The 27852-nt window shown below is 47.1% G+C and overlaps 10 protein-coding genes across 10 annotated transcripts; 2 read left to right on the top strand and 8 right to left on the bottom strand.

Moving 5' to 3' along the window:
- Positions 1-489: 489 nt before the first annotated feature.
- F4822DRAFT_406799 (putative NADP(+)-dependent dehydrogenase) lies at positions 490-2059 on the bottom strand. Its single transcript, XM_051458431.1, has 3 exons — positions 1629-2059; positions 1157-1579; positions 490-1098 (listed from the first exon to the last, which is right to left on the bottom strand). The coding sequence occupies exons 2-3, from the start codon at positions 1372-1374 to the stop codon at positions 522-524; spliced, it is 795 nt and encodes a 264-aa protein (XP_051313292.1). The 5' UTR covers positions 1375-1579; positions 1629-2059; the 3' UTR covers positions 490-521.
- Positions 2060-2120: 61 nt separating this feature from the next.
- On the bottom strand, positions 2121-3312 carry F4822DRAFT_406798 (uncharacterized protein). Its single transcript, XM_051458430.1, has 2 exons — positions 3259-3312; positions 2121-3197 (listed from the first exon to the last, which is right to left on the bottom strand). The coding sequence occupies exon 2, from the start codon at positions 2907-2909 to the stop codon at positions 2565-2567; it is 345 nt and encodes a 114-aa protein (XP_051313291.1). The 5' UTR covers positions 2910-3197; positions 3259-3312; the 3' UTR covers positions 2121-2564.
- Positions 3313-3322: 10 nt separating this feature from the next.
- Positions 3323-4943, bottom strand: F4822DRAFT_406796 (phosphotransferase enzyme family protein). Its single transcript, XM_051458429.1, has 3 exons — positions 4430-4943; positions 3671-4374; positions 3323-3527 (listed from the first exon to the last, which is right to left on the bottom strand). The coding sequence occupies exons 1-3, from the start codon at positions 4908-4910 to the stop codon at positions 3408-3410; spliced, it is 1305 nt and encodes a 434-aa protein (XP_051313290.1). The 5' UTR covers positions 4911-4943; the 3' UTR covers positions 3323-3407.
- Positions 4944-5174: 231 nt separating this feature from the next.
- On the bottom strand, positions 5175-8363 carry F4822DRAFT_406795 (glycoside hydrolase family 2 protein). The gene has a single exon (XM_051458428.1). The coding sequence runs from the start codon at positions 8071-8073 to the stop codon at positions 5272-5274; it is 2802 nt and encodes a 933-aa protein (XP_051313289.1). The 5' UTR covers positions 8074-8363; the 3' UTR covers positions 5175-5271.
- Positions 8364-9147: 784 nt separating this feature from the next.
- On the bottom strand, positions 9148-10299 carry F4822DRAFT_430262 (uncharacterized protein; the record flags this gene model as incomplete). The annotated part of the gene is made up of 3 exons (XM_051461257.1): positions 9148-9193; positions 9256-9358; positions 9516-10299. The coding sequence occupies 3 exons, from the start codon at positions 10297-10299 to the stop codon at positions 9148-9150; spliced, it is 933 nt and encodes a 310-aa protein (XP_051313288.1).
- A 1193-nt stretch (positions 10300-11492) lies between these two features.
- F4822DRAFT_285212 (cytochrome P450) lies at positions 11493-13569 on the bottom strand. The gene is made up of 3 exons (XM_051454933.1): positions 12763-13569; positions 12179-12707; positions 11493-12124 (listed from the first exon to the last, which is right to left on the bottom strand). Exons 1-3 carry the CDS (start codon positions 13318-13320, stop codon positions 11694-11696), a joined length of 1518 nt encoding a protein of 505 aa, XP_051313287.1. The 5' UTR covers positions 13321-13569; the 3' UTR covers positions 11493-11693.
- Positions 13570-14731: 1162 nt separating this feature from the next.
- F4822DRAFT_285177 (amidase) lies at positions 14732-17278 on the bottom strand. Its single transcript, XM_051454931.1, has 7 exons — positions 16970-17278; positions 16818-16915; positions 16546-16667; positions 16428-16495; positions 16044-16367; positions 15187-15994; positions 14732-15122 (listed from the first exon to the last, which is right to left on the bottom strand). Exons 1-7 carry the CDS (start codon positions 17067-17069, stop codon positions 14975-14977), a joined length of 1668 nt encoding a protein of 555 aa, XP_051313286.1. The 5' UTR covers positions 17070-17278; the 3' UTR covers positions 14732-14974.
- A 1092-nt stretch (positions 17279-18370) lies between these two features.
- On the top strand, positions 18371-21289 carry F4822DRAFT_406786 (high affinity methionine permease). Its single transcript, XM_051458427.1, has 6 exons — positions 18371-18989; positions 19040-19299; positions 19354-19418; positions 19479-19750; positions 19803-20024; positions 20111-21289. The coding sequence occupies exons 1-6, from the start codon at positions 18793-18795 to the stop codon at positions 20703-20705; spliced, it is 1611 nt and encodes a 536-aa protein (XP_051313285.1). The 5' UTR covers positions 18371-18792; the 3' UTR covers positions 20706-21289.
- On the top strand, positions 21282-23075 carry F4822DRAFT_406785 (riboflavin kinase). The gene has a single exon (XM_051458426.1). It carries the CDS (start codon positions 21810-21812, stop codon positions 22578-22580), a length of 771 nt encoding a protein of 256 aa, XP_051313284.1. The 5' UTR covers positions 21282-21809; the 3' UTR covers positions 22581-23075.
- Positions 23032-25901, bottom strand: F4822DRAFT_285121 (uncharacterized protein). Its single transcript, XM_051454930.1, has 3 exons — positions 25367-25901; positions 23442-25204; positions 23032-23374 (listed from the first exon to the last, which is right to left on the bottom strand). Exons 1-3 carry the CDS (start codon positions 25620-25622, stop codon positions 23330-23332), a joined length of 2064 nt encoding a protein of 687 aa, XP_051313283.1. The 5' UTR covers positions 25623-25901; the 3' UTR covers positions 23032-23329.
- Positions 25902-27852: the final 1951 nt, after the last annotated feature.

Genomic DNA, 27852 nt, shown 5'->3' with positions numbered 1-27852 from the left:
AGCAAAATTGCCACTGGTGTGGGTATCGCTGTCGACATTGCCTTTGACCTTGTTCTCCTTTTAGGTATCTGGATGGCTATCAGACTTCTATTTGTCAAGTGCTTTCTCTCCTAAGGGGTGGTTTTAATTCATGTTCATTGCTCTTTTCCACATATGCTTGTGAGTAAGCTCTGAGCTATTACCATTGCCATGACTAAAATAATACTAAATGTATACATAAGCGCGGCGTTTGGTAGTGAACAGTTGAAATAGTTAGATTTGTATCAATCGAAGTCATCCCACTCGTAATATCCTCTCTCGCCTATATAATGTGATACTCCATCCAATAGGTAACGTAGTTCTACAATCGTGAAATGAAATAAATAATGTACCAAAATAGCTCTTAGTCTTATTTACAGCACTTGCTACGTACCACCTCAATCTACGTACACCCGCATCGCCCTGGTTTCCCGTATCCACAACACACCATCACAACCCCTGCCCTGCCCTCCCCTCCTATCACCCCCCTACAACCGCGGCAGTCATTTATAATAAGCCTTCAAAATCCTGCCAAACTGCTCACGGCGGGGCTCCTCCGTAGTATCAAACCTCACCTTCACAATCCCCACCGGGATCTCCGCATCGCCCGCCGTCAAGCCCGCCCAAGCCTCATCCAAGAACTGCTCCACAGGAATCCCAATATTACCCTCTCCAATAGCAACAAGCTCCGCCTGTTGCGAGTGCAACTCCGTCTGCACTGCGGGGGGCAGTATCTCAATAATTTTGATATGCTTACTGCCCTCATTGCGCTCGAGTTGCGCGCGGATAGACCATAGGAGGGAGTGCAGCGCTGCTTTTGTGGCGCAGTAGTTCGCGCAGCGTGGGAGGGGGACTAGGGCCAGACCGGACGATACACCCACGAGAGCAGCTGGGTTCGGGGCGCGGGCTTGCAGGTGTGGGAGGAGGTAGGTGATTAGGTAGAGGTAGGATGTGTAGTTGGTGTTGAGCTCCTGGATGGTGCGTGGTAGGTCGATGGCTTGCGGTTTGGTAAAGTCTAGTGTGCGTTGGATGCCCGAGTTCAGGATCACGGCGTCGATGGTGGGGTAGGTGGTCGTGATTCTATTTGCAGTGGTTAGTAGGGCCAATTGGTGTTGAGATTGTTCTTATGGGTACTAACTCTTTAACCCATCCCTCGATCTGGTCAACCTTGGTGATATCGAATTGTGAAGCGGCGGCCTTTTCAGGGCCATGCTTGGCCACGAAGGCGTCGAGTCGCTCCTTGCGACGACCGACGCCGATGACGAAGATGCCGTTCTCGATTAGACGCTCCGCGAGGGCAAGACCGATTCCAGCCGTCGCGCCGATTAAGAGAACGTTCTTATACGGAAGTGACATATTCACGCCTTATCTTAGGTATTAAACTGTAGATGTTATATCTGATGACTTGAAGTATGAAATCTGCTTCGTTGGCCTAGGTGTTGAATTTCTAATTACTAGATACCAATGCTAGACGTGTATTTCTTAGTCGTCGAGCTGGCATCCCTAGATACATAGATACGCAAGACACCCTTGAAAATAGGCAAAGTTGTTCTTTCATTCGCTTCCTGGGAGCATTAGCCCAGGCCCAGGCACATGTATTAACTACTTGCCGGCATCACATGAATTTGTACAGATGCGCTAGTTCGGGAGATGTATACGGTACTCATCTTGTCCATTCCACTCCCACATGGGTTTCATGGATACTGCTTGATCTAAGATAGACCCCACACGACGATGTTGCAATATCGACGATCAAGAGTTCTCCATATCGGCAGCTTATATTCCGTCGTGATTGGCTCCGTACTTTGTAGTTCCTGAAAAGTCGCTTCGCCGAGCCCTTCTACCCTGTCCCCAATTTAGTAACCGCAATGCTTTGATCACGAATCGGCATCCCAGAAGTTGCGGGGTTTTCCAGTCTAGGAAGATATCTAGATAACTCACATTCCCCTTTAAGGAATTGTGAGCTACCTAGCTAATCAAATGATGTGACTAGTTTGTCGGGCGTGGAGATTGGAGAAAGAATAGAGACGAAGAAAGAAATTGGCGGGGTATCAAGATGAGGTAATATTCGTCGGATTATATAATGCTTATATAATAAATGCCAGATGGGTTACATAATATTTATCATGCTGCTTTAGGTAATCTCTTCAAGCCATCTTTCATTAAGTAATGCCTCAGTAAGTTACACATCATTAGATTATTCTTCATTAGGTAATAGATGACTCAGGTCTCCTTGTCACCATATTACATAATCCAACTACTGATGATTCAGCATTGCTTAGTAAGAATCGTGAATAGGGGGTAGTTTCGATGAGACACATATCCTTGGCTCCCAGATGGCAATCCTCCCTTCCAAATATCTCGAACTTGAAGGCTTCTACTTAATTTCCTTCTTCCCTCGTCAAAATGCTGTATTTGCCTCCCTCCAGACCATCCCACCAATGCACACTAGAGGAAGACGGCCAAGTGATCTAAACCCAGACCCTGTGGTGAGAAATTCCAGTGCTCAGTGACCCGTCATATCTCCTGAAGCCACTGAGAGAGGCTCAGCCTGATAGCGCGACCAAGGCCGCGGCAAAACTCTCTGCTTCCGCCCCCCATTCCCATTCTTCCTTGCCCTCGTTCAGTGCATGAAGTCGCTCCAGTTCCACCCCGCCGTAAGAGACAGGAACAAGCCAGTCCACAAAGTTTTGAAAGAGAACCATAAGCACAAAACTGGCCGTGGCAGTGGACGCCCAATACAGACACCAGACGAGCCACCACATTTTCGCATCCAATAATAGCTCGTAATGTTTAGTACATATGAAGTTGGCGACGGTGTAGAGTAGAAAGCAGAAAGCCAGGATATGTGCCGGCTTCCAATACCTAGGGAGGCGCCTATTACCCGCCATCGTATTATTGGAATTGGGTCGTATGAAGGTGGTGATTGTTGATAATTTCGGTTGTTAGGACTCTAGGTCTGAATGTAGGTGACACGGGAGTCTGTTTCTATTTGGAGGTGGGTAGGAGACTTTTTGGTTGCACGCGAGCTGATAATATTCAAGTGTGCCAAAGCTGACGATAAAGTCGAGAGGTGGCGAGTGGGATGGGTTGATAGTAGTTTGCCTGCGCAGTGGACAAAAGGGTGTAAGTTACTCAGATATATATAGCACGGTCTGACCATCCTGATGGAAGTAATACTAGTATGTACTCAGATCAGTCAAGTTTAACTTCATATAATGTCCTTGCGTTCGAACTTACCTACGCTACATCGAAGGGGTAAGAATATCTTCCCGCGAAATGTGACCGGGCTAAGAACATGCTATGGCAGATGAATCTAATCCTTATATTTATGTTTCGTGCTTCATATGGTCTTAAAATTTTCAAATTAAACTTCTCCTCGGTTGTGATTATTTATTATCCTGTAGCCAATTTTTCCATTGTTGGTCTTTCAGAATCGACCTAACTCTAGCTTCAAGCCACTCAGTATTGCCCCAAAATCCCCAAGACGCCTGAAATCTTAACCAGTCCTAGATAAATTGAATTAAGTTAGTAACCAAACGCGTCCCATGACAGAAAATAAATGCCTTAGCAATCAAAGCGAAGTACACCATACGCGAAGCGAGGAAAGCCTTCAAAAGATAGGAAACGAAGGGAGAGAGTCAATACATACCACTAGCGCAGTCTCCCAATGCCGTACGAACTCGTCCCAATCATACTCTTGAATATGTCCTTCCGCATCCTTAAAATCGACAAGTAAACTCGAACAATAATACTTCAAAAGCTTTTTCTCGCCTTCCTCCATTGCAAGTTCATGTGGCACGTGCCTTATGTCGTCGACAAGCAAGCCTAGCGGTACCGAGCACGTAAACAGCTTTGCGAGGTCGGAGGCACCAATCCCGAGGCCAACGTATTGAAAGTCGTAGAACGCGACTTTATCGCCAGATTGGGTGGTAAATAAGTTTTCGGATTTTACATCGCCGTGGATGAGTGTCTCATAACTCCGACCGCGCGGCGTTAAGAAATCAGCTACCATCTCAGATACCGACTGCCCACCCGGAGTCCTCGGCTTGCAGAGAGCACTTGACCACTCTGAGTTTCCATCTTTAGCGAGGGCAGAATATTCCTTGCGACGTGTAGCGAGATACGTGTAGCCTCCATTGAGCCAAAACTTCGTTCCCGAATTATCGCCGTTCTGCCTCCTCTTGGCTTCTTCGAGGGGTGGGCGTAGGAGCTCTTGTAAATTGTCTGGGATCAACTTTCGACTACTTCTGTGAAAACTAGACAACCAGTCGAGTGCCGCATGCACCTGTTTCGTATTAAGTTCTGACCTCTTCTCCCCGGCAATTGGAAATTGGGGTCTTAAATCAGTCATAACTGTGTTAAAATAGTTAATGCATGACTCCATCAAATGTTACACAAAGGCACATACCAGTAGCCGTCAAACCCTGAAGCTCCTCAGCTCCCGCCTTTCCTTGCGAATCGCGCGTGGTAGCAATAACATGAGCGACAGCAGTCTCGTCCTCCAAAAGCGGGGCTACTGAGTCGTAGAAGTACTGCTCCACCTGATAACTCATCAACTTCCTAAGATGGCCTTCATCTTCCGACTCCGGCTTCGTTGGTGGAGGTGCGATGAACTTGAGTACCAGTCGTAATACTTCTGATTCTTTTCCAACCCCATTTTTACCGCTAATTTCTCGCGCTGTAACTTCGTAGATGTGTCCATAACCCGCCCATAGAGTTTGCATCTTTTTGCATGAGACTACCTCAAGAGAATGCCACGATGACATAATCGCAGCCACGCGCTCGGGCTCAATCGCGTTCTTAGTGGGGACATGACGCATAACTAAAAACCAGAGTCCTAGAAAACACACCAGTTTGATTAAAGTCGAGAATTTGGGTAAGTACCTCATAAGGGATGTTTTCCCCTGCTAGGCACGATGATGAAATATGAAGGTGAAGAGGTGAAGAAAGCTTAGATAAGCGTCCATTGATAAATGGTGGAAATCTACTGACTAAGATCTTACTAAGTCATGTGAAATGATTATGCCAGTTACTTGTGTAACGCCGGGCCGTCATCGAGAACTGGCAGCTGACTAATGACCCCTTTTCTACTTCATGCAGGGGTTCAGGGGCTTCGGGGTTACACGAAAATATCGGACACATCTTAGGGGAGGTAGAAAGGAAGACTCTGCGAATTAAAATGGTCTAATGAGAATTAGGAAGCAGTATGATGCCTAGACATTTGCTTACACTCAACATCAATGGGACATATCATGACAAAGTATTGTCCCAGATGCTAGTAGCACCAACCCTATCCTTCCACCCCTCTTTCTCAGCATTATTGCCAATCAATTTATATCCAAGACGCTTCTCCTCCCCTTTTCTTAGTAAGAACCCATTGTTGTCAAATGCGACGATAGTCTCATCAGCATCACCATCCCCCAAAGCAATCCAGGTCCAAGCACTTGTCCCCTTCTCAGCGCGAACCACAAACTCATCCGCGCCGCTATCATATTCAACGCTCAACCCCGGATCCATAAGCGACGCTGACGCTAATGGTGTAGGTGTGAACCAATTAGTATGCGTATACGTCTTCGTAGTCTCCGTATTCGGCGGTGTCCCGGTCGCCGTAAGGTTCGCCACCAACAAGACATCCTTCGCATCAACAGTCCCATTTGATGTCAACTCCCTAATATCCAACGTCGCTATCACCGTGGCATTAATCGGCTGAATCGTAAACTCCACATCTCCCAAATCTGTATTAACAACACTTCCATCCCAACCAATCCAGCCAAGACTAGCTTTCCCCTTAACCTCACTCCACAGATCACTCACAGCGTAAATTTTTAGAATACCTGTATCAACGTCGAACTGCGGCGCCAGGACAACAGGTTGGTATATATCCTTCGCGATATAATGCAGAACCTTCCATCTCCCATCATACTCAATACCGGCCCAACTCGGCGCCTGCCAAATATCATTCAATTGCCAATACAAACTCCCGAGCCGGTGTTCCGGGCGCCCGGACCCGGCACGGTAGTACTGGATCTGACTCTTATAAAAGTCAGCCTGGAAAATCTGTGTCGCATGACACCAAGCCGAGAAATTCGCCACGGAGTCTTGTTTTGCGGGGACCGGGTAGTATGCCTGGACGGCGGTGGTCATCTCGCCCATACCCTTGGCCGAGTTCACGAAGTAGCTCGTGTTGAGGCTCTGGACTGGATAGTGGTGGTTGCGCAGCATGATGGTCGAGCTGTTGAAATGCAGATCCGCTTCATTGACAGCTTGGCGCCAGGAGTGGATGCTAGGCATGCTGTGGAAGCCATATTCGACGGCGAATCGACCAACTGGGTACGTGGATAGGTTGAATCCTTGGATTGGGTCGTAGTTGTAATAATCGGTGTCTCCATAGATAGATCCGGGAGTAGTGTTGGTGTAACGCAGGCTGATGGGGATCGGCTTGCTAAAGTCGATGGACTGTGTCCCGTTCCCCGTGCTACCTGCTGAGTACGAGATACTATGGCTATTGCCGAAGAGAGCCGGTATTAGCGTGTCCAAGAACAGAGTCTCATACTCGTTTGTGTAACGCTCGAGTATCTCCGGTCCCAGGGGTTTGATGAAATATGCAAGGAACACTTCGATTTCGTTACCGCCAACCCAGAGGGCGAGAGAAGGGTGATGATTGGTGCGTCGGACCTGGTACACGGCTTCTTGTCGGACATTCTCGAGAAAGTCCGCATCGACAGGATAAAGCGCATCGCCAAACTCGAACTCTGACCAAAGCAAAAGTCCCATTTCATCTGCAAGGTCATACATGAAGTCGGGCGAATAGGCACCGCTTGACCAGACACGAAGCATATTCTGATTTCCAGCGATTGCTGCATCAAAAAGTTGTCTCACCTTGCCCGGAGTTACTCGTGGCCAGAATGTATCCGGTGGGATAATGTTGCTTCCTTTAGCGAAGAATGGTTGGCCATTTATCTCAAAATGCCAATGATCGCCTGGAGCCACTCCCTTGGCTATCTCCTCGTCAGAAACAGGACTCGTATTCAAGACAATTGTCCTAAACCCTGTTCTCTTCGTTATTGTGGATATACTCTCGCCCGAGTCCGACGCGATTTCAATGGTGACGTTGTACAGATTCTGATCCCCTAATCCATTTGGCCACCATAACTTATAGTCATCCGCAGACAGGGTAGTAGAACCAGTAATAACGTCACCATGGTTTGTAACATTTGCCAATTCTCCACTACTAACCTGCTCTCGAGTAGCGATGTCGACAATATTAAAATTCAGCTTCGCCCCTTCCGGCACAACACCGATCACATCAATGCTCGCATTCAAAACCCAGTTAGCGCTCTGATCAGGAGGAAGGTTGTTCAATTGTCCTTCGCGATATATATCCAGCAGCGAGTTGCGAACATATATCTCGCCTTCGCCAAGTTGCACGACCCACGCCTTCTGCCAAATTCCCGCTGGAGCAAACGCTGGACCCCAGTCCCAACCAAAGTCAGACTGCTCCTTTCGAATAAACTGGCGATTCGAGAATTCGAAGACAACTTCGACTCCCTCCGGCCACGTCTCCTGTCCTGGCTGATTTGCGATAGCCTCGGCAATTTTCGGCGCACTTCCAAATCCGACTTGAAGCTCAGGAGAGTCGGATCCACAACCGGACAGAATATCCGTGACATCGAAGAAGTATTGGCGGAACTGGTTATTCGTACTCGCCACAGGTTGCGAGCAAAGTTTAATGTCAGCGTATGTGTCAAGGCCATTGAACAAGAGGAACGTTTTGATATTTTCATCGGTTGACAGTCCAGATAGTTGTGTGGTGTAATTCCAGGAAGAGAGCGCAACCCATCGCAGGTCAAAGTCGTTGAGTCCGTAGTATGGATCCGATATCACTTCCGATTCCAATAAATCCAAATGTGCATGGGACGGGACTTTTCCGGGAATAGAGACATTCATGGTGTCATTCTTAAGTGACCAAGTCGATTCGGATAGATCGACAACGTTGGCGGCTCCTGCAATAGAAGCCGCCAAAGCGACGACGAAAGCGTACGAACAAGCCATGTCCGTCAATGCGATTCCTCAGACAAACTTAGCCGCGACAACCGCCTTAATAGACGTGTCCCTTTCATATCCTCACTCATCTCAGGTAGGATGCTATTGCTACTTATGTCATGGGCGGAATTATAACGCCCCGCATGGTGGGTCGCTTAAAGCGGTATGGTATTACAACTTTGTATAGCCTCATTCCGTCGTAAACGGGTACCGAGGCCCCCGACGAATACGGGGTATCGGTCAAAAATGAGGGGAAGTGGTGCAAATGCCCCCGTTTTGGATCATCGGGCTAAGCACGTTGCACCATGACAAGCTGAAGACCAGACTCCTCATATCCGAATGCGAGCTGCAGATCGACAGTGCCACAATGGGAATTTCGCAGGTACGCATGTGACATGATGCTAGCTCCTTTCCTCAATTTTCATATAAAGCTCGCCAAGAGATCATTCGTACGCGTCAGCGCAAATATAGAAAACATCGCCATAATACCATTTCTTCAATTATATTGTATGGCATCAAGCCAAGCATCACTTGGGCATAGTGCACTACCCTTGTAGGGCCATCCACCTTGTGTCCTCACTAAAGCGTATTCGTGTAAGATGTTTCCGCGAAAAGACGTAATCACATTTAATAAGTAAGATTTGATGTTGGAATTCCAATTGACTCCTCTCTAAATAGGGGTAGCTTCAAGGCGTATTGAGCTCTCACCTCGCGCTAGGAGATCACGCACAACTCTACTGTTAATCATGAAAGCCAGGATCGGGGTAGAATCGCTCACCATATTAAGTTAAAACTAAAATGCTACGATGCCTACGTGGTACGCGAAGAGATGCGAAATTATTGATCAAAATGGTGATATTGTTTATGTTGATGTGGCTATACAGATAATACTATACAACTCGACATGATACATCCTTAAGTAATAACAACAATGAATCCCTTCTTCAAAAAAGATCCAGAATAATACCCTGAAACTACCTTGAATATGCATTCGCCAGCGGCTATTGATGCTGAATACAGGGAAACCCCCACGGGGACAAAACCTGTAAAATATTCTCACTCCTGGCCTCTTCCCGTGTACTTCTATATCGAAGTATTAACCAGTCTGATTGTAGGGCCTGGTGTCAACCTGATGGGATCGAGTTAGTACATGAGCTCAACAAAACTCAACTTGACGCCAAAATCACTTACCTTGGTGATATAGTTTGGCCCGTTTCATTCCGGTTGTTTTCTTTGGAACCATTGCATTTCCCTCGATGCCTTACTGCTAGATCTAGTCTAGCTCTGGGGCTATCTTGGGTTCATGCTTGTGAGTGGTTCTCTATAGGTACCTCGCTGTGTGACGAAGCGAGTAGGTGAATTTCGTCCCGGTTTCTCGGCTGGGTTGGGATGATGCGGGGCTAGGAATAAGCTTGTCTAGTTAAGCCCTCAAGACATCGCAGCCACCGCACTCCACGACTTCGACATGTTTAGAGTGCGGGTTCCAGGGATCGTGGTTGAGATTAAGGTGGTTGGGGCGACCACCTTAGTCTTGGAATTCTCCGGAGTACTGGTAACGCCGGGGGGGTGGGTGTTGGTAGGTGTCACCTCAGGTCGTTGAGGCGCCATAAATTGGCGGACCTGGGGTGTTGTCCACCGGCTGTAGAAATTCCAATTCCTCCCCATATCAGAGAGGAGATCGGTGAGACTCTCCTGGGTCATTCGAAGCCTCTCCGTGGTCTTGTCGAAGCCCTTAAGTGTTGTTGCCGGGACCACAAAGATGTTTCGAGTGTATACCCAGGAGGTTTTGGGCTTAGGGAAATGTCCTCCTTCGGCGAGCTGGAGGAATCCCTTGGATCGGTCTGGCCTCTCCGAACCGTGGAACGCCCGAAATGCCTTGGGCTGCTTCTTTTGGTGGTATACTTGTTTCCACGGTGGGAGATGGCCGTTGTGGTCACCAGAGCTGTAAGCCGAGACGGTGGTGACTAGGTAGTACCTGGAATCATCCGAGTGTTCCAAGATGATGACTGGGTGCTTTGTTGCACCCTCGCGGATGTATCCGGATTTGATCAGGGCGTCGTACTCGGATTGGCTGAATTCATCGACGCTTTTCAGGAAGGCGATATCCCCATCGCGCCAGCCGGATGTTGCTTGTCGGCTGGGGATATGCCTGGGTTGCCATCCGGATTGGTGTTGGCGTTGAAGGCCGGGTTGACGGCGGCCTTGGTCGGCGGCGTGTCTCGCGCATGGAGCCATTTTTATATATATGTATGTGTGGTATAGGAAGAAATATATATAAAAATGGGGTCGAGAAGTCGTAAGGTGACTTGGTACCGTTGACAAGCTGGTGATACGAAGTCGATATCAATAAGTTTTGAAGTCGTAGATTTGGAGCACTTATTGACGAGATGGTATGTAAACGCGAGACGGTGTGTGAAAGGGAGAGAAGAGGAGGAAAAGCAAAGTTCGCCTTTTATAGGCAAATGGGAAGTGGGATTGATCCATGATTCAATAGATCAACGCGGGAAGTCGAGAGTGATCAGGACGTAAACGCATGGAATCGACGCCTCGACGATTTATTAACGCACTGTCCTCTCTGCTCTGCTTGTGCTGGAGATCTAAAATATATGATTGGTTGGTTATTTTTTTCAAGACGATATTTCTTGAATTATCTTGTTAAAAATGAGTGAAATAGGGAAAGCGCCAGGCTTTATATCGCTTAGGTATTGTTAATGCTGTAGTTTATGATAGAGTTAAATAGATTGAACTTATAGGTCAGGGGAACGACTGACAGCTTATAGAGTTTCTCCTAAATAGGGGTAACTTAATCGTTGTGTAACTAATATTCAGGGGCTTGGCTTCCACCTAAGCGGATCGGCGCTGGGGACTAAGACCCATTAACTTTTGATGACATTTATCGTATGCTAGATTTATACAAGAGCAGTTCAGATGGGAGTAAGGTTAGCGTAAGTAAAGGCCTTGTTTAACGGGAATAGTATCACTTAATTATACTGAATTGTTACCACTTCGAGCCCTTTATGTACCTGTCTTCTACGTACGCCCCAATATACTTCATAAAGCGATTGTTCTGCTTTTTATATCGCTTGCTGAAATAGTTCCATGAGGCCTGCTATTATAAAAACACGTAGAATGTACGTGATATCCCGTAATGAAGTGAGTTAGCGTAATTGCCCTGCCAGTTAAATGTCATAACGCTCGCTAGCCAAGGGAAACTCCGAATCATCGGAATCTCAAATACTAGATAGTCATAACTTAATCGCTAACTTAACTTTAACATCACGCAAACTATGTGTTTAGGGCAACCTCAATCTTGTCATCTTGGTTGTAGGTTAAACATGGAAGGGGTATGGACTATAGAAGGGAAGGTAGGACGATGTAAAAACCCTATTTAGGGGGATATTCGATATCTTTCAAGAAAGTTAAATATCGATTTAGCGAGCTTAGGTTAGACGGGCCATTGCGAGAACTACAACTCTATGCACGGTAAACGGGCCATGTGATAGCTTAGAGAATGCCCCTTTCCGATCTAACAAATCCCTTGTTGTTTAATTTATGGGAGGACCCGTTGACAGTATGTGACAGACTCTTTAAATAAACCTTAGATTGAACCTTCGTATACCCCCTATAGTTTATCCTGTCGCTGGGGTGAGCGAAACAAAACACCCATGAGCGCTCTTTGCTGTTAGAGCTACCTGTGCCTGATAGGGTTTCTCATCTTCGCTCCTGATTCCGCTAAATTCTTGCAATACCCGTGATACTATATATGAGGCTTCCATAGTCGCCTTTTGCTGTGCCAAGCACTGTCGAGGTCCGGCCCCAAATGGCACGAACGTAAACGGGGGAGGGTTATAATTATTTTCCCAGCGGGAGGGACAAAACTCACTGGCATTGGGACCCCAAAACTTCGGATCGCGGTGAAGCGTAGCGAAGCAAGTATCGAATAGAGTGCCGGCTGGTGCGAACACTGGAGCAGTGCCATCTAAGCCTCCTCCGGTAGGTAAAACTGTATCTTTTAAAGCAACGCGGTTCATCTGCGGAAATACAGGGTACAGACGAAGAGCTAGGAATTACGTTAGCGGTAACTTTTTATAGAGCCAAATATTAGGAGGCATACTCTCAGTGATAACATGTCGCAGGGACTTGATACGCGGTAACTGGTCGAAATCCAGCGGCTTGTCACTCACGGCCAGAACCTCAGCTCGGACCTGAGCAGCTATATCAGGGTTGCTAGCCAAGTTACGAATAACGTGGCTAATTAAAGATGCGGTTGTTTCGGTAGCTGCCATCATAGCCTGCACTACTTGGTTCCGCAGAACAGTCCTATCAGTCGTCGCTTGGGCCATGTTGAAAAGCAGAGTGCGTCGCCTTGCTTTTTCCTGGCTATGTTCGACCGAGTTCATTTTCTTACTGTATTCGATAGCCCTGTCGACATATATATCGGCGAATTTATGAACCTTTTCGCATGCTTGAAGCCATGAACCCTTTGGCACCAAAAAGCTCAGAGGCCCTAGAGCGATGCGTATTCCGCAACCATTGAAGCCAGCCTGAAACGCATCCAAAAAGCCTTCTGCATGCGGTGGAGGCGTGCCGGAAAGCATACCAATAGGCTCTCCAAACAGAAATAGCGTATTTAAATCAAGATACTAGTGTGCATACGTCAGTGCACCAGAAGCGTAGGCAGGAATTCATAAGACAAACCAGTCTTAAGAGGCATGGCTGTAAATCAAACTTAGAGCCGTCCTTTGGGATCTGCCCTAGAAGAATCTGGAGGTGCTCTTCAAGGGGACCAAAATCAGAAATATTAGACCTATGGAAGCCGGGCTTGAGTAGGTCGTGCGAGACCTTCCAGTCAAAGCCGTCAGCCGTAATAAATCCCGTGCCACAAAACGGGCTCATGCTGTGTAGTCGCAAAGGCTGAATTCCCCAGTCTGCAGCATTTTTAGAGAAGACTACCCGTAGGTTTTCTGGGTGGATGGAGGATATTCCATGCGAACCGAAGTTTAAGCTTTCGAACGTATGGCCATATGTATCATATCGCCGCTGGTGCTCCACCAGGAATTTGTTCTTGGAGATAGCATCTCCGGTTCGCAGGAAGATATCCAACCCGAATACGGGGTCCTTATGCTTGTAGCGGGCCGCAGGCTCACATCCATGCTGTTGGGCCCTGAGTCGCACTGTGTAGGTTAGATACAGACGATAGGCAGCAAAAGCCGCGACGGAAGAAGCCAGCAGCACTAGTAGCGACACGGCAGTCATGGTGATTTCGGTGTAGTTGGGAAGAAAGAAATGAAAGAGAAGGAAATTTGGAGCAGTCAAAAGTTTCGTTTCCAACAGAACTTGCTGTGCCGTTCTGCCCTTCTGTGTTACGCGAAGTAGACCAACTCAGAATGGGCCGTGCGTAACACTTGGTACGTCTGCTTGTAACAGCGTTGTGACCGCTGCGCCATAACGTTACCTCTGTTGAAGCTGCTGAACGAACAATGCGAGATAGCTTGGCTGTTTCATTTGCAAGATAAACATATAGCTGGCATATATTTTTAGGATTAAATATTTTATATTTCTTTTTGTAAAATGCGTTAACGTACCAAGCTATATGTTGGTTGTCAAATGACTGAAATGAAAACCAGATCGGCGCTAGGCACGGTCCTGAGGCCTCTAAACCGGGAACCCGCTTTATTATGATAATCTCTGCTAGCTCTGCTTCTACCTCTGCCGAGCATTGAATAATCCCATCATGGCCAGGTCAAAACCCCGTATGGGCCCCTCCTTGTATAGTAACGCTGACTCGGACTAGGACACGACAACATCTGACACAATGGCCCCGACGCTGCCCGCAATGGCTTCAAGCAGTATCAATCCGCTAATCGTGGAAGATCCAGTAGAAGTAGTAGACGTCTGTGTTGCGCACCGGCTGGTTTTAAGAGGAGCCGTAGGCAATGGAGGTGACGCGATCCGCCAGCGTAGGCGGGAATGATTATCGCTTAATCTTCTAGAATCGTTTGATCCCAGATGGCGATGCTCTAATTCTGTTCTGCGTTCGGGGAAATCAAGTAGAGTAAGAGAGTGATTGTGTCCACCCAACCTAGGTGGCTAGATAGGTATCCAGGTACCTAGCGAAGCAAGCTCTGCTAAGACACTCCCCCGTCTTTCCTCTGAAAAGTTTTATCACGCCGTAGGTGGCTGTTTTCCCAGTCTCTGATTGGGTATAACAACACTACTAGCAGGTAACACCACCTACAGCCATTCATCTACAAATTAAAAAGTGCGTCGTGGCCAACACTCCCCCAAAATTGGAGTTACGGATTCTCCGGGACCAGATTTAACTGAATCAGGGGCCCATGCTAATTGGCCGCAAGTGCCTCGAAAAATAAAATTGTATATAGTTGCCAGTTGTGTTATCTCCCATGGTCGCCCTCATTTATAGACCTACACCCCCAGGGCCCTGCTTGCCTGTGCAACCACGGGAAGCTGCCCCCAACAAAGGATAACGCAAGAGATCGTCACATATCCGCCGTTACACGTGCATTAAGGGCCTATCTGGGTGGAATGGGTTAAGTGGGAGACGAAGAATCGGCATTGACATCCATTCATCGACATCCGCCGAGACAGACCAGAGTAAACTTTACCTTAGAACTAAAGCTCATAGTTCTATGTTAATAACCTATACCCCGCGATATCAAAGCGTTAAGAATGAGGCGCCAAGAACGGCCGTGTCGTTCAACGCTACTTCAACTTCAACTAATCACGTTGAACAGACTAAGTTGACAGGCCGGCAACAACCTTATTGAGTCGGGGCCATCCGGCGATCTCAAAGCTACGATTGTAACTTAGAGCATATTACTAGCTCTGACCCGTGCATGGGTCTATATTTAGATATCTGGAGAGTTCATCAATAGTTGCCTGAGTACATCTACTGACCAACTACGTCAATAAGCTCTGTGCTCGGAACAATGTACGGCTGTTGTTGATCCCTAATATTTGTCCTCTGCTCGAAAGCGTAGGCAAAACCAATTAATTTCGCCTCGGTGAATTTAGCTCCCATGAAACTAAGACCGAACCTATCACCAGAGTCAGACAGTGCATCATAAAAGTTAGTGGACTGTAAATAGTAAGAACTCTTACGGTATGTTTGGACCGTCAGTGACAAGCCCCCACGAATTCTTCACAACAGTCATATTGGCAGGAGAAAATCCCAATGGTACCGTGACAATTGGCGCTCCAACACCTGCAGCAAAAGTAGGGGACTGATCCGATGGTAAGATCACTGCATCGAGATTATTCCGCTCGATAGCCCCTAGAAGACCACCCTCACCACCATAGTAAAGATTTTGCTGGTAGGCGGGCCAAAATCTAGGGTCTGTGTTATTCCAACCCTGTTTGAATATAGTATCATCCCAAACCGCCGTGTCTCTGGCTGGGTATTCCTCGGCGGGAAAAGACTGCGTAAAGTCTCGCACTCCTGCGAGAGACGTGACATTATTGGGATTCTCGGTCAGTAACTCCAAATAACTTGCCAAATTGACAAGAAAATCGGCTTGTAAAACTTGCATTTCCACTGTCGAGTTTAGGAATTCCGCAGCTGCTGTAAAATTAGTATTATCAACTATAGTAGCTCCTGCGGCTTCAAGAACTGAAATCGCCTCTTCAAAAGCAGTAACCTGAGCACTGGAAATGCTGCTTGAAAGAAGCTCTATCGCGTTGCGAGCGACACCAATCCGAGCCCCTGAAAGAGCTGATAATTGACAAGCAGCAACATAGTCCGGAATAGTTCCATTATCGGGGATGGCAGATGTGTAATTATCATATGGATCAACTCCAGCGATTGCTTGCAGAATAATCGCAGCATCCTTAACGGTTCTTGCTATCGGACCAACGGTATCTTGATGCTCACTAATGGGGATAACCAAATTTCGAGATGTCAACCCAACAGCTGCGATAAATTAGTCTAAACGTCTTCGAGTTGCCTGGTGAGAGTTTACTTGGCTTTATCCCGACGTTATTATTCTTTGATGATGGGGAAATAATTGAACCGTCGGTCTCTGACCCTAAGGTTCCTGATGCTAAACCGAGTGTAGAAGATACTGCACTTCCGCTAGAACTTCCGGAGGGGTCCTGATTAGGGTAGTAGGGGCCATAAACTTGACCTCCCAAGGCCGACCAGCCATTCGTAGAATTATTAGATCGAAAATTTGCCCACTGGCTAAGATTGGCCTTTCCGAGAATGATGGCTCCAGCACTTCGGAGTTTGTTCGCGATTGCTGAATCTCTAGGGACTCTCGCACCAAGAAGAGAATATGAACCGGCTTTGGCGATATGAGTAAGTATTCAGGTATCTGAGTACATTTGGGTATTATGCGACTGACCGGTCGTGTTTAACTTATCATCGGTAGCGATGTTATTCTTGATAAGAATGGGGATTCCATGGAGCGGCCTATCATTTTAGCCGCAGTATATAATTGTTATCGGGACTGAGCTCCTCACCCTCGAGTAAATCCAGCTGAACGTTCCGCATCTAATTCGGTCGCCAGAGCCAGAGCATCTGGGTTGGTCTCAGTGACGGCATGTAGAACATCGTTCACTTCCCCTATTCTATCTAGATATGCCTAGAACATCTTTGTTAGCATATATCCTATAGAAACTAGTAATAAACTTGCGCTATCCAAGGTAGGACCTTAGGCAAAAGTTAAAATACTTCTAATCCTCCAATACAAGCCAAGAGAGGCTTCCAAATCAAGAAGGTGGAGTATACATACCTTGACTAGATCGACGCTAGTAAATTGTCCGCTGTCAAGACCTGCCCCAAGCTCGTCGATGGTAGCGTCTTTCAACGATAGATATTGCTGTGACGATGCTGGGAAGCCGGATAAGCAGCCGGAGCAGATGATCGTTAAGATTTTAGACTTACCCCGTAAACCAGAGCGGCATGTGGTGAACCTAGGATTAATGTTGCCTAGTGCCAAGGTGGCAAGGCACGAGACAGACATTTGCAAATTTGCGAACTTCATCGTGTTGAAAGATTCAAACTTGGTCGTCGGATACTCAGAGGTAAGCTTATGATGACCCAAGAGGATGTTATCTATGAAGTTGGATGCGAGATCGCAAATCCAAATCCTCTGGGACCAACCACACGTGATCCACTTCCAGCCAATTAGAGCAAAAGCTGCATGGAAGAGGTATAATAGAGGTATAAATTGTGCTTTGACCTTTCTCCCCCTTTTTGATCTACAATATTAAGGTAAATGGTATACATAGAGAGCTTTCGTTGACCCAATCGTTAGTTCGTATGGCTTATCACAGAATGAATAATTAAATATCCTTGGGAAGATCTTTTTACTGTAAGGATTATGCGATAAGACTGTTACACTTGCCACGTCCATGAGATGAATACGTAATCGATAGAACCTGAAGGGAGACACAATACAATCAGCATATCCAGACCGTAGTCCTCTGTATATCAATCAAGTTAGACTCACTTGGACTGGTTACCTAGTATTGTTATAGAGAACCCCTGGTTCCATTGATAAGGAGATTAGTTCTGGTAATCTTACATACCACATCTCTTAGAACTTCGGACTTGAGCCAGTTGTTATTTCGTGTGTTCAGGCGCATCGCGTAGCTGTGCTCGATTGCTAACTTGTTGGCAGGAAGTTGGTGTCTAGAGTTACAGTCCAGCTCGCGTAACAGGTGAAATCTTGTGTAACGTGACCCACTCGATTCTAGCCTACGAATACCTAAGATAGACGAGTAGACGAGATCCCCGAATAGGTTTATCTGTGTAAGTAAAAGAATTTTGCGCCCGAATTTGCGCAGGTCCACTAGTCAGACCCGGATTTGATATTGTAGAAAAATGTTCGTAAACAAAGAGGTGTCTCAACCTGGTCTCTTCGTGAGCTTCTAAAGTTATGACGTCATCGCAATCTGTGAGAATGTGAGGGTCAATGTCTTCATCTTTCCTGGGCCTTTTGGAAAATTGGGTTCTTGTCCTCTCTTTACAGGCATTAATCTAGGTAATAAGTAGAAAATCTGATGCGACTCTGCGGAAATTATCGTCTTGTAATTTTAAACGTGCGGCGCGACAATATCTGCTGACTCAACGTTGTAGCGTTGCGCTAGGTCTTTGGAATCGTCAACGACCCCTAGGTAGATATTCGGGAATAGTGGTATTATTGCGAAATAAAAGGATGATCTTGTTAGTTGTTGAAGTTATTCCCAAAAGAACCTCTCGGTGCTGAGCCGCAAGGTTAGCTGATTAATTCCTACTTTAAATAGGACATTCCCAGTAAAAATAAAAGTAGGGTATACCACTAACGGTGCCTACGGTGCCCAAACGAGTATAACTCAGAGGAATTCCCTTGCTGTAACCGAAGGCTAGGTACCGAATTAGGAAAATACCCAAGTGTCCAAAGTGTTTGTATCCGTTGTTTTGGGACTTGGGTCGCGCAGAAGGAATAATAATGATGCTATTTTAAGTATTGAAGATGGGGTTTCTTATCGAATGGCGCAATCACGATATATTGCACCATTGTAACACTGAGCACGCAATCAGCTGAAACATAATATTATCTATGGGGCGGAACTCGATCATATTTCGTAAATCAATTGCCCCAAATTTCCATGAAGTCTAGAAGGGTTCTCTATTGGACTAGGGTATATCTCGCCAAGTATACGTCACAGAGCCTCATTTTCTATTAGACTTCTCACCAGTATCGCCAACGTCATTCGAGCGCGATGGGTTGGAAAGAGAAAACCCAATTCTGGCGGAGCGAGTCGCCCGCGCCCGCATCTGTTACCCAAGAGGGCGTTTCCACTATCGATAATGACGCGGCCCTCAAACAAGACATCCAGACTGGCGAGTTGACGCTCGAAGAAGCGAGCCAAGGTGGTCTTGGGCGACATTTGGGCTTAACTTCGACTACCTTTTTGATGTAAGTCCAAATGAGTATTAATTGTGCTAATTTGGAACTGACATATCTAGAATTGGTCGTATCATCGGTACCGGTATCTTCTCGACGCCGTCGTCGATCACTTCCTCAGTTGGAAGTGTGGGCGCGTCAATGTTTCTCTGGCTCCTTGGACTCCTTCTCGCGTTTTGCGGTCAGATGGTATGGCTAGAATTTGGATGCATGTTTCCACGAAGCGGTGGTGAGAAGGTTTATCTCGAAGCTGTTTACCGCCGTCCCAAGTTTTTGGCCACAATTGTCTTTGCGGTACAAGCCATCCTTCTAGGCTTCACTGGTATGCGAACTCGATCCGAATGATCGTCAATGTTGGTCTGACAGAAATGTTTAGCGTCTGGATGCATCGTTTTCGCTTCCAATATTATCGTAGCGGCGAATAATAGCCCAACCGAATGGGTAAGTAGCCAAGACTCAGCACTTAGATGAAGCTTTTACTGACTATTGGGTACCGTATAGCAAGAACGAGGTATCGCGATCGGCGTGATTGTCTTCGTTACTCTCATCCATACTTTCATCCCTAAGGTTGGTGTACATCTGATGAATGCGCTCGGATGGATTAAAGTCATCATCCTCGCGTTTATTGTGGTAACTGGTTGGGTTGTTCTCGGGGGTGGCGTAAAAGCTATCCCAGATCCTCATGCGAGTTTCAGAGACTCATTCGCCGGAAGCTCGCATTCGGGAAACCAATACGCCACGGCTCTCTTCAAAGTTCTCAACTCTTATGCCGGGTAGGTAGATCAGTGGTTCTTTAGCTGTCCAGTCACTGACGTCTATGGTTAGGTGGAGCAATGCAGCCTATGTTCTAAACGAAGTAAAGCGGCCCGTACACACCCTGAAAATAGCCGGTCCACTTGGACTCGGAGTCTGTGGTGTTCTGTACACCCTAGCTAATGTCTCTTACTTCGCGGCTGCTACACCGCAGGAGGTTGCTGCGAGCGGTACAACCGTCGCGTCGTATTTCTTCGGCAAGGTCTTTGGTGTGACCGCGAAGAGAGTTCTCAGGTACGTTATAACTATTACCCGCGGTAAAAGAAGCAGCACAGCCCTCCTGTACCAATGTGTCCACATTTCACTAACGTGTATCTCAGCGTCTTCATCGCCCTCTCGGCTTTAGGTAATGTCCTAACCATCACCTTTGCCCAATCCCGAGTCAACCAAGAATTGGCGAAGGAAGGTGTTATACCTTTCCCAAAATTCTGGGCTTCGGGTTGGCCTGTCGGATCGCCATCTGCCGGTTTACTCCTCCATTTCATCCCTTCATTTATTGTCATCGTCGCTATTCCATTCGGAGATGCATTCAACTTCATCGTTGATGTCGAGGGTTACCCTTCTAGTGTAATATCCATGTTCGTTGTCATCGGACTTTTTATACTCCGGCGAGAAGCACCGAATGCGCACCGGCCATTCAAGGTATGGTGGCCAGTAGCTGCTATATTCGCAGCTGGCCAAGGATTCTTACTCGTTGCGCCATTCTTGTATCCTCCTGGAGGAAAGGGAGATACAAGTCTTCCATACTGGCTATACCCGATTATAGGAATTGCGGTTCTGATTGCAGGTGTTGTGTACTGGGCTGTTTGGTGGAGGGTTTTGCCTAGGATTGGGCGATATTCGTTCCAGGAGAGAAAAGTCGAGTTGAAGGATGGAACGATTGTTACGACTTTCGATCGAATCAAGAATCAGTGATGGAAAAGATTAAGCCGAACCTATTCACATATTTATGCGTTGATTTGAATTTGAGTGCTTAATCTGGATAAGAGCGTTTGCGGTTTATATAGAAATAGTTCGGCCATGGATATTTTCCAATTAGACTGGGAAATAAATAATGATATATTCAAGCCGGGCAGATGTATCAATTGTGTTCATGTCTATCGGTTCCATCGGACTTGAAAACACGAGGGCCTCATTCATACATGACAATACCATACGCGAAGGTCTTGGCGAACTAATCTTGTATAATTTATCATGGATCTATACTGTCAAAGACAGATCATGCCCTGAGGCCTTTTCCTCGGCGACTATGTTACTGGACAAGAAAATGAAAGTAACCGGGGCGCCTAAAAAAACCAGGAGTAAGAAAGTGCTGATCGTGAATGTGGCTTCGTCCTCCACTTATCCCCGGCCTCTTGTGCAACCCAAAGTAATTCCAACTAATAACAAGCAGGATTAATATGCTTACTAAGCAGAAAGTCTGTTGAGAAGGTATTTCTACATGAAAACATGGGGATGATTCCACATTGTCTTCTTCCTCGATATCCTCAACATGAGACTCCCATAGGAAATCTTCAATTACATCATACGAAATGTACGTACATGTACGACCTACTGCGACATCGCTTGACCATAGATCTATCGATAAGATGCATCTTATCTAATCGTTAACTAAGATCGTAACCCCCACCATGCAGCTCAATTCTATCGGAGTCCATAGGAAGCCATCGAATTTCTAATTAAACTTTATGACTCTCTCTTACATCTTGCATCTCGGTAGCTGTTTCCTCATTTTTATAGACTCAGCAAGTTATACCTGCCTAATATAAAATAATTATTTACTCTCTTATTAATAGACTTACGGCTTAATTACCCATCCGGAAATATTAAAGACGCCGATATTACTCACGTACATAGAAAGAAAGACAATAACCCCGCCATCTCAGAATCCTTGTCACGAATCTAAGACAACAATAATCCTACGAACCTCGACTAGCCAGTCCATCAGCACAATACCACCCAATCAACCAGTTCAAATCTACGTAATCCATCTTACTTAAGCCGGGCATCTAAGACGCTATGGCAGCAGCAGTAGCGGAGGACGACCGCCCGCGGATCCTCTACGCAGACTCGGGTCCGGAGCCCCCGTTTCCGCTACGAATGGAGGGCACCGTCATATCGGGCTTCGGTCGGGGATCCAAGGAACTAGGCATCCCGACCGCGAACCTACCCGTCGACGAGACCGTAACGCCTTGGATCGCCGACATAAAGTCAGGCGTCTACTTCGGATACGCCTCGTTAGCCCTCCCTTCCTCGCATCCCGACCGTAATCAAGCCAAAAAAGACGACACATACCGCCACCGCTCAAACCCACGCGCACCCGCCGACGCTCCGCCAGCTCCTCTCCACGATCCTCCTCTTACGACCATAACATCCGTAACCACAGCCTCCGAAACCTTCCCCTCGCTCTCCTCCTCCACCTCGGCGATAACAAAAGAAGCCCCTCAGAACCCCTCCACCAACACACCAGCCACCACCGAAACACCAAAGCACTGGCAGATCTACCCCATGGTAATGTCCATCGGCTACAACCCGTTCTACAAGAACTCCGTCCGCTCCGCCGAAGTCCACGTCCTGCGACACTTCAACGCCGACTTCTACTCCGCACCCATGCGCCTTCTAGTCCTAGGATTCGTGCGCGAGGAGCGCGACTACGACTCCCTAGACGCGTTAGTCCGCGATATAAACATCGACTGCGAAGTCGCGCGAGCGAGCCTCGCCCGCCCCGGTTGGACGCCTCGCGAAGGCAAAGAGCCGGGTGAACTCGATGGGTCTTGGCTCGTGCGCTAGTCCGAATGTGATGTGATGTGATGTGATGTGATAACGAAATGAAACGCTTTGCCCGGTTTTTGCGAATTTAGGGTGGACAGCGGGATCTACATTACCTACATACATAAGGGATCATGATGTACGTATGTAACGTACGTAACGTGCTGTACATTGATGGACGCGAGGGGTCCCCTGGGTGATGTGCGCGCTAGGTAAGGAGGGGTAGGTAGGGGTGATGAATTTGGTTACCCGAAGCGGCCCGAGGCACGATGCCGAAAATTTCCGATGGACCGAAGGGCACGTGAGACGTGTTGGTTCTCTTCATCAGGGGAGGGAGATATGGGCGCCCCTTAATATCCATCATATGTGGATGTTGCTCTAGTTTCAACGTAGTGTTTGGTGAGGCAATCATGAAGTAGCTCATTAGATAGGCGTTGGATGGTAGATAAAGAGTTAGACGTTACTAAATTTTGGTATCTTATGAACAAATGAAATTCATGGTACTCGATCGTAAAACTGAGCTCAAGTCCATGCTCTATACCGGGTCTACCCTATATATATAAAGTCCAGAGATACATGCATGAATACCTAGGTAGTGAAAATGACCAGCTCCCTGCTAAGGGAGAAGGGCTCTAAAATGTGAGCCCCGTCCAGAACGCCGCCCATGCTGAAAAAAAAATAGGCCCGTATGAACCAAGAAGAAAAGTATTCAGAAACGTTGCATGCGTCTATCATGTATCGTGCATCCAGCCAAGTCTGTATCCATATACCTATACAGCCAGTTGGTCCTGATTGCGGTAGTAACATGGTAGGAACTATAGTGGTTGGTAGATTAGCAAATTGTTCAGAATAGGGAGAAATCTGCGCTCGAGGGGAACTCACATTCATAACGATTAACATTGGTATATCAAACACATCGCGTTTGATGGTCCAGCAAAACGTACAGTCAATTTTGCCATCCTTTTCGAGCCTAGAGATCCCGTGTTCTCCATCTATTCGAGTAACCCTATTGCTCAGGATGCTACTATTCCGACGGTCCTTGTGAGGAGACTCGTCGCTGCTTAAACATTCGTTCATTTCTTTTGTTCGATATTTGAGTAACCGGCACTTTCTCGTGACATGACCACGGCTATCGCCAAATGCCAGTTGAGCGAAATCTTCGTAGAATTGGATCACGCTATCATCATCCATGAATTCAGCAATGAAGACGGGTTGTATCTTGCCCTCTGAATTCTTTGCCATGTCTGGCTGGTGGCTTTTCAGGCGCGGTGTAGTAGTAGCCCCAATGCCACTCAGCTCAGACCCCGACCGACCGATGTTGGCATTCATGTTGGGTTCTTTGCCCAATAGGATATTTTTGGTCCACCCAGTTAGCGCTATGAATTCTTTGTTTACCGCCGCCACCTCTCCAGTTCGGCGGCAAACGATCGTTGGTGCAGAGCAATGTCCCATGAAATCCTCGTATTCAAACAATGTCCGTTGTAAGCACTTCTCCATAAAAATAAGGTCTTGTCGGTTGAGATTACGTGTGCAAGCAATGAACGACGGCCGGATGCTAGCGAGAGACTTAGCAATACGCAGGGTTTTGCTGGCGGAGAATCTTCGCTGGACGAAAGCGATCAAGTTATGAAATCCAGTGAGGTAAGGATAAGGCTCAGTAACAGTGTCATAGACCGCGGACGGATCGCGATGTCTCTTGCCTAGGACAGTCTGAGGACCAAATCGATTGGTTGAATTCGTAGATTTTGGTTTTGGTCTCGAGGGTTGTACTATGGGTTGGGAACTAGCAGGTGTATGCGTGTAAGTACTCGCGGTCGGGGATTTGTCAAATCCATAACCAGTAGGCTGAGGACTAGATGTATTGTCCGTACTCGGACTAGCCAAACTGTTCGGAGTTGGCCCAGCAGCTGCCACGGCGTACGCATGAGGCAAGCCATGCTGTAGATTGCCAGGGTATGCACCACCGTTACTTGGGTCGACACTCATGTAACTATCAGCCATACCATTCTCATATATCTGGTTATATTGGTTGACACCGTTTCGAAACACCGTCGTGTGGCTATAATTAACGTCCGTCCCGGGAGCTTGAGCTATAGCATCCCTAGGTGGCGTTTCTGCGGCGCCAGAGGACATGTGACCAAGCATCCCAAACTCCAGCGCACCGTAGTGGCTTCCAAAATTCAAGCCTTCAAGGTCAAAATTGAATATGGCAGGATTGCTTGGGTCGAACAAGGCCGTGGAGAAGTTGTTGTTCATCTCGCTGGACACGTGAGGGACCTGCATGGAACCCATCTGTGCTGCCCTGGATGTGTTTGGTTGGTATCCAGGCGTTACGGGAGATTGTTGCCCACCGAAAGACATGTTATCCGGTAATGATGCCATCTGGCTCTGACCGTTACCGCCATACATGGAGTAAGAGGATGAATTAGAGGCTTCCGAATAATAAGGCGAAGTTTCAGCGTTTCCATTGGAAAGATGTCTCCCGTTCGTCTTCGTATGGGCAGCTGGGTTGTAGGTAGGCCCAAGGACCGGTCTCAAGGCCTCCGGAGGGGCATCATGAAGATACTTTGCCTTCTTCCGGACTCCGTCTTGACAAGCGTCCGCAAGACCACGCTTTATACATCGTTGACAAGGACGTTCGTCTCCTATAAAAACGTCAGCGAAGCTACAAACGCTGAATTCATGATATTTAAAGGTAGTTTAGTGAAACAAATGAGTAGTAGCTCAGTTGTGGGGATGTTGAGACACATAGGCCAAGATAAATATTTGAACACATTAGTGCACATAAATGTAAGGCTGAGACTCACCGCAAGTTAGATGCGCCCTCTGGCAAGCATAACAAGCACGCCTTGCCTTCTTTCTTCTCGGGCGGTGTGGATCCTTAGGATCGTACTTTTTCTTAACCTCTCCCGACTGGTCAGCACCAGGCTCAGGTGAAGTGTTTTGGTCGTTCATCTTGATATCTTCGTCTTTAATGGCGTGTTCCATGTCGTCGTACTCGTTCTCATTCTCGGACATAGCATCTGAGACCTCTGTCCCATTTGCTTCAGCGTCTTCCGGCATCTTGTCTTAGTTTATATATACAACAGAAAAACTGCTCCCTTTCAGCTCCCCACACCTTATAAAAAGGTATGGCAATACAATATGCCTTAGGGCGAGTCTGGCGCAACCACACCTCTTTGGATTGATGAGCTGCTGTTTTGATTTATTTTGCAAACGCCCGCAGGAGTATCACAATAGAGACCGGGGGAGCTCGTCCAAAAAAACCAAATAAAGAAATCAATATTCCCTATTTCAAGCACTAACACAACCCTCCCACCGGGTCTTGGCTTCGAGTTGAGCACTGACCCTCGGTTTGAGTCGTGGACCAGTAGCAGTGGAGTGGTAGCGTATGCAAGCCAATAAAGTTGCCCGAGAGGCCGTATGTCGAAAGCTGGGGATGGTGAGGAGCTAAAGATACTGCGTGAGACACGGGCTTAGGTATTATGGCGCTGTACGCTGCCGCGGTGCGACGGCCGTGTCTTGGGGGGGCCAGTACCCCCAAGGAGCTTGCACAAGCACAGCACAGCGACAGGTGCTCGTATTCAGCGAGGTATAGCAAGGTATAGCTAGGCAGACGCCAATGGGCTCGTTCCCCGTTACAAAGAGGCGTTTCCTTGTGCAACGGGGACAGGGCTTGCTGGACCCCCGTCGAACGGGTCTATCCGCTGTATTCGCACAGATCGCGGGGAGTGTTATTTTTTTCCAACAGGTATTAGGACGGAGCGGGCGGCGCGGGGGCACAGGTCTTCGCTCATGGAGTCACGCGGCGACGGATAAGGCACTGGGGAGTTTGGCTAGGGTGGTATGCGGGATGTTCGATGGAGATGCAGCTACCCGGTACGTCTGAGTCTGTTCGCATTTGGTACAGGGGCGCACAAGGTATTGTTTTGTCGTCGGCAATTCGGATATGAAGAGAAAAGAAGCTAGAGGGGGGTGAGATAGAGGCGAAGAAGATTAGGTCTATGTATGATGTATGTAGGTATATGTATGTAATGTAATGTATGTGGATGTATGTATGTATGTAATAATATGTATTTCTGGATCGGCGACCTATGTAACTATGGTATAACGTATGTACGGTCAAGTACCTAGGAAGTAGGTGAAGAGGAGGTGGTAAATATGCGTATTGTATGCGTTATTGCTGCGAGAGGTTGCGAGGATGATCGAGTATGGCGCAAGCTGCATAGGAGATCTGGTACGGATGCATCTAGCGACTCAAACGATCAGCGCGAAAGAGGATGGCAAAGCGCCAGACCAGCAGACCAAGCAGACCAAACAGATCCAGCAGAAAGAGGCTGAGAGGAGAGCTACCCAACTAGGCCAAGGTGGGAAGCACAAACGCAGCAAAGCCGAGCAAGCGACAAGCTAAAGCGCAATACTGAGACAATTCAATATGTATTGTTGAAGATGACATCTACCATCCACTAAGTAATAGCAGCGTTAGTAGTCAACTTTGTTTGAATTCTTTCGAGTTGGCAGCGCCAATCAATTGAAGCGAGACGGTGGTGGCGCAAAGGTTAAAAAAAAAGAGGTGAGAAAGTTGATGTCGACACTAATGACACGGGCCTTAAGCTTGCGTGAGCCAACCGACAAGGAAAAGAAAAAAAAAGGTTGACGATATCGGTCGGTAGAGAGGTGAACCGAGAAAGAGGGAATGACGAATTCTAATTGGCCGATGTCATTCCGCATTCTCGAATAATCGTCTTTGATGCTTCAATCGAATTGCGGGGTTCCCTCATTCAATTCTTTTTTTTAAGTTTTTTTTTTTATTCTTTTCCTTCCTTCTTTCCCAAATAATATATATAATAATACACTTTCCTATGTACATATAGATGTACCATGAAATCAATGCGTAGATGCTTACATGCACATCTGTAATCCCATTTTTTCCCCTGGTTTCTCCTTTGGGTAATCCATTTATCCCCTCCTCCTTCGGTTCTATTCTATTCTACTTTCCTCGTTTGCCAGGTTCCTTTTCTTATCGCATGTGAGCCGAGTTGATTGCAGATCACGAAACCAACAGCACGGCAGGTGAAATATTCTGCTCCCTACATACAAGTACCTAGCGTACCTAGCAGTAAAAAGTAGGAAGGGGGACTTCAGCAGGAAAGGGAATAAAAAGACGAAAAGCCAAGCGACGCTAGACCTAAAACTACATGTGCTAATGCAGTAGCTTGACCCCACCAGGTCAAATCGACCATTCAGGCACGGACCAACCAACGCCAAGAACGCCGCCAAGGATTTCGATTCG

This window comes from Hypoxylon trugodes (genome assembly GCF_022578975.1).
Source record: "Hypoxylon trugodes strain CBS 135444 unplaced genomic scaffold F4822scaffold_6, whole genome shotgun sequence".
Classification (NCBI taxonomy): Eukaryota; Fungi; Ascomycota; class Sordariomycetes; order Xylariales; family Hypoxylaceae; genus Hypoxylon; species Hypoxylon trugodes.
The sequence above is the reverse complement of the archived record's forward strand: the minus strand, read 5'-3'. Positions and strand labels throughout refer to the sequence as shown.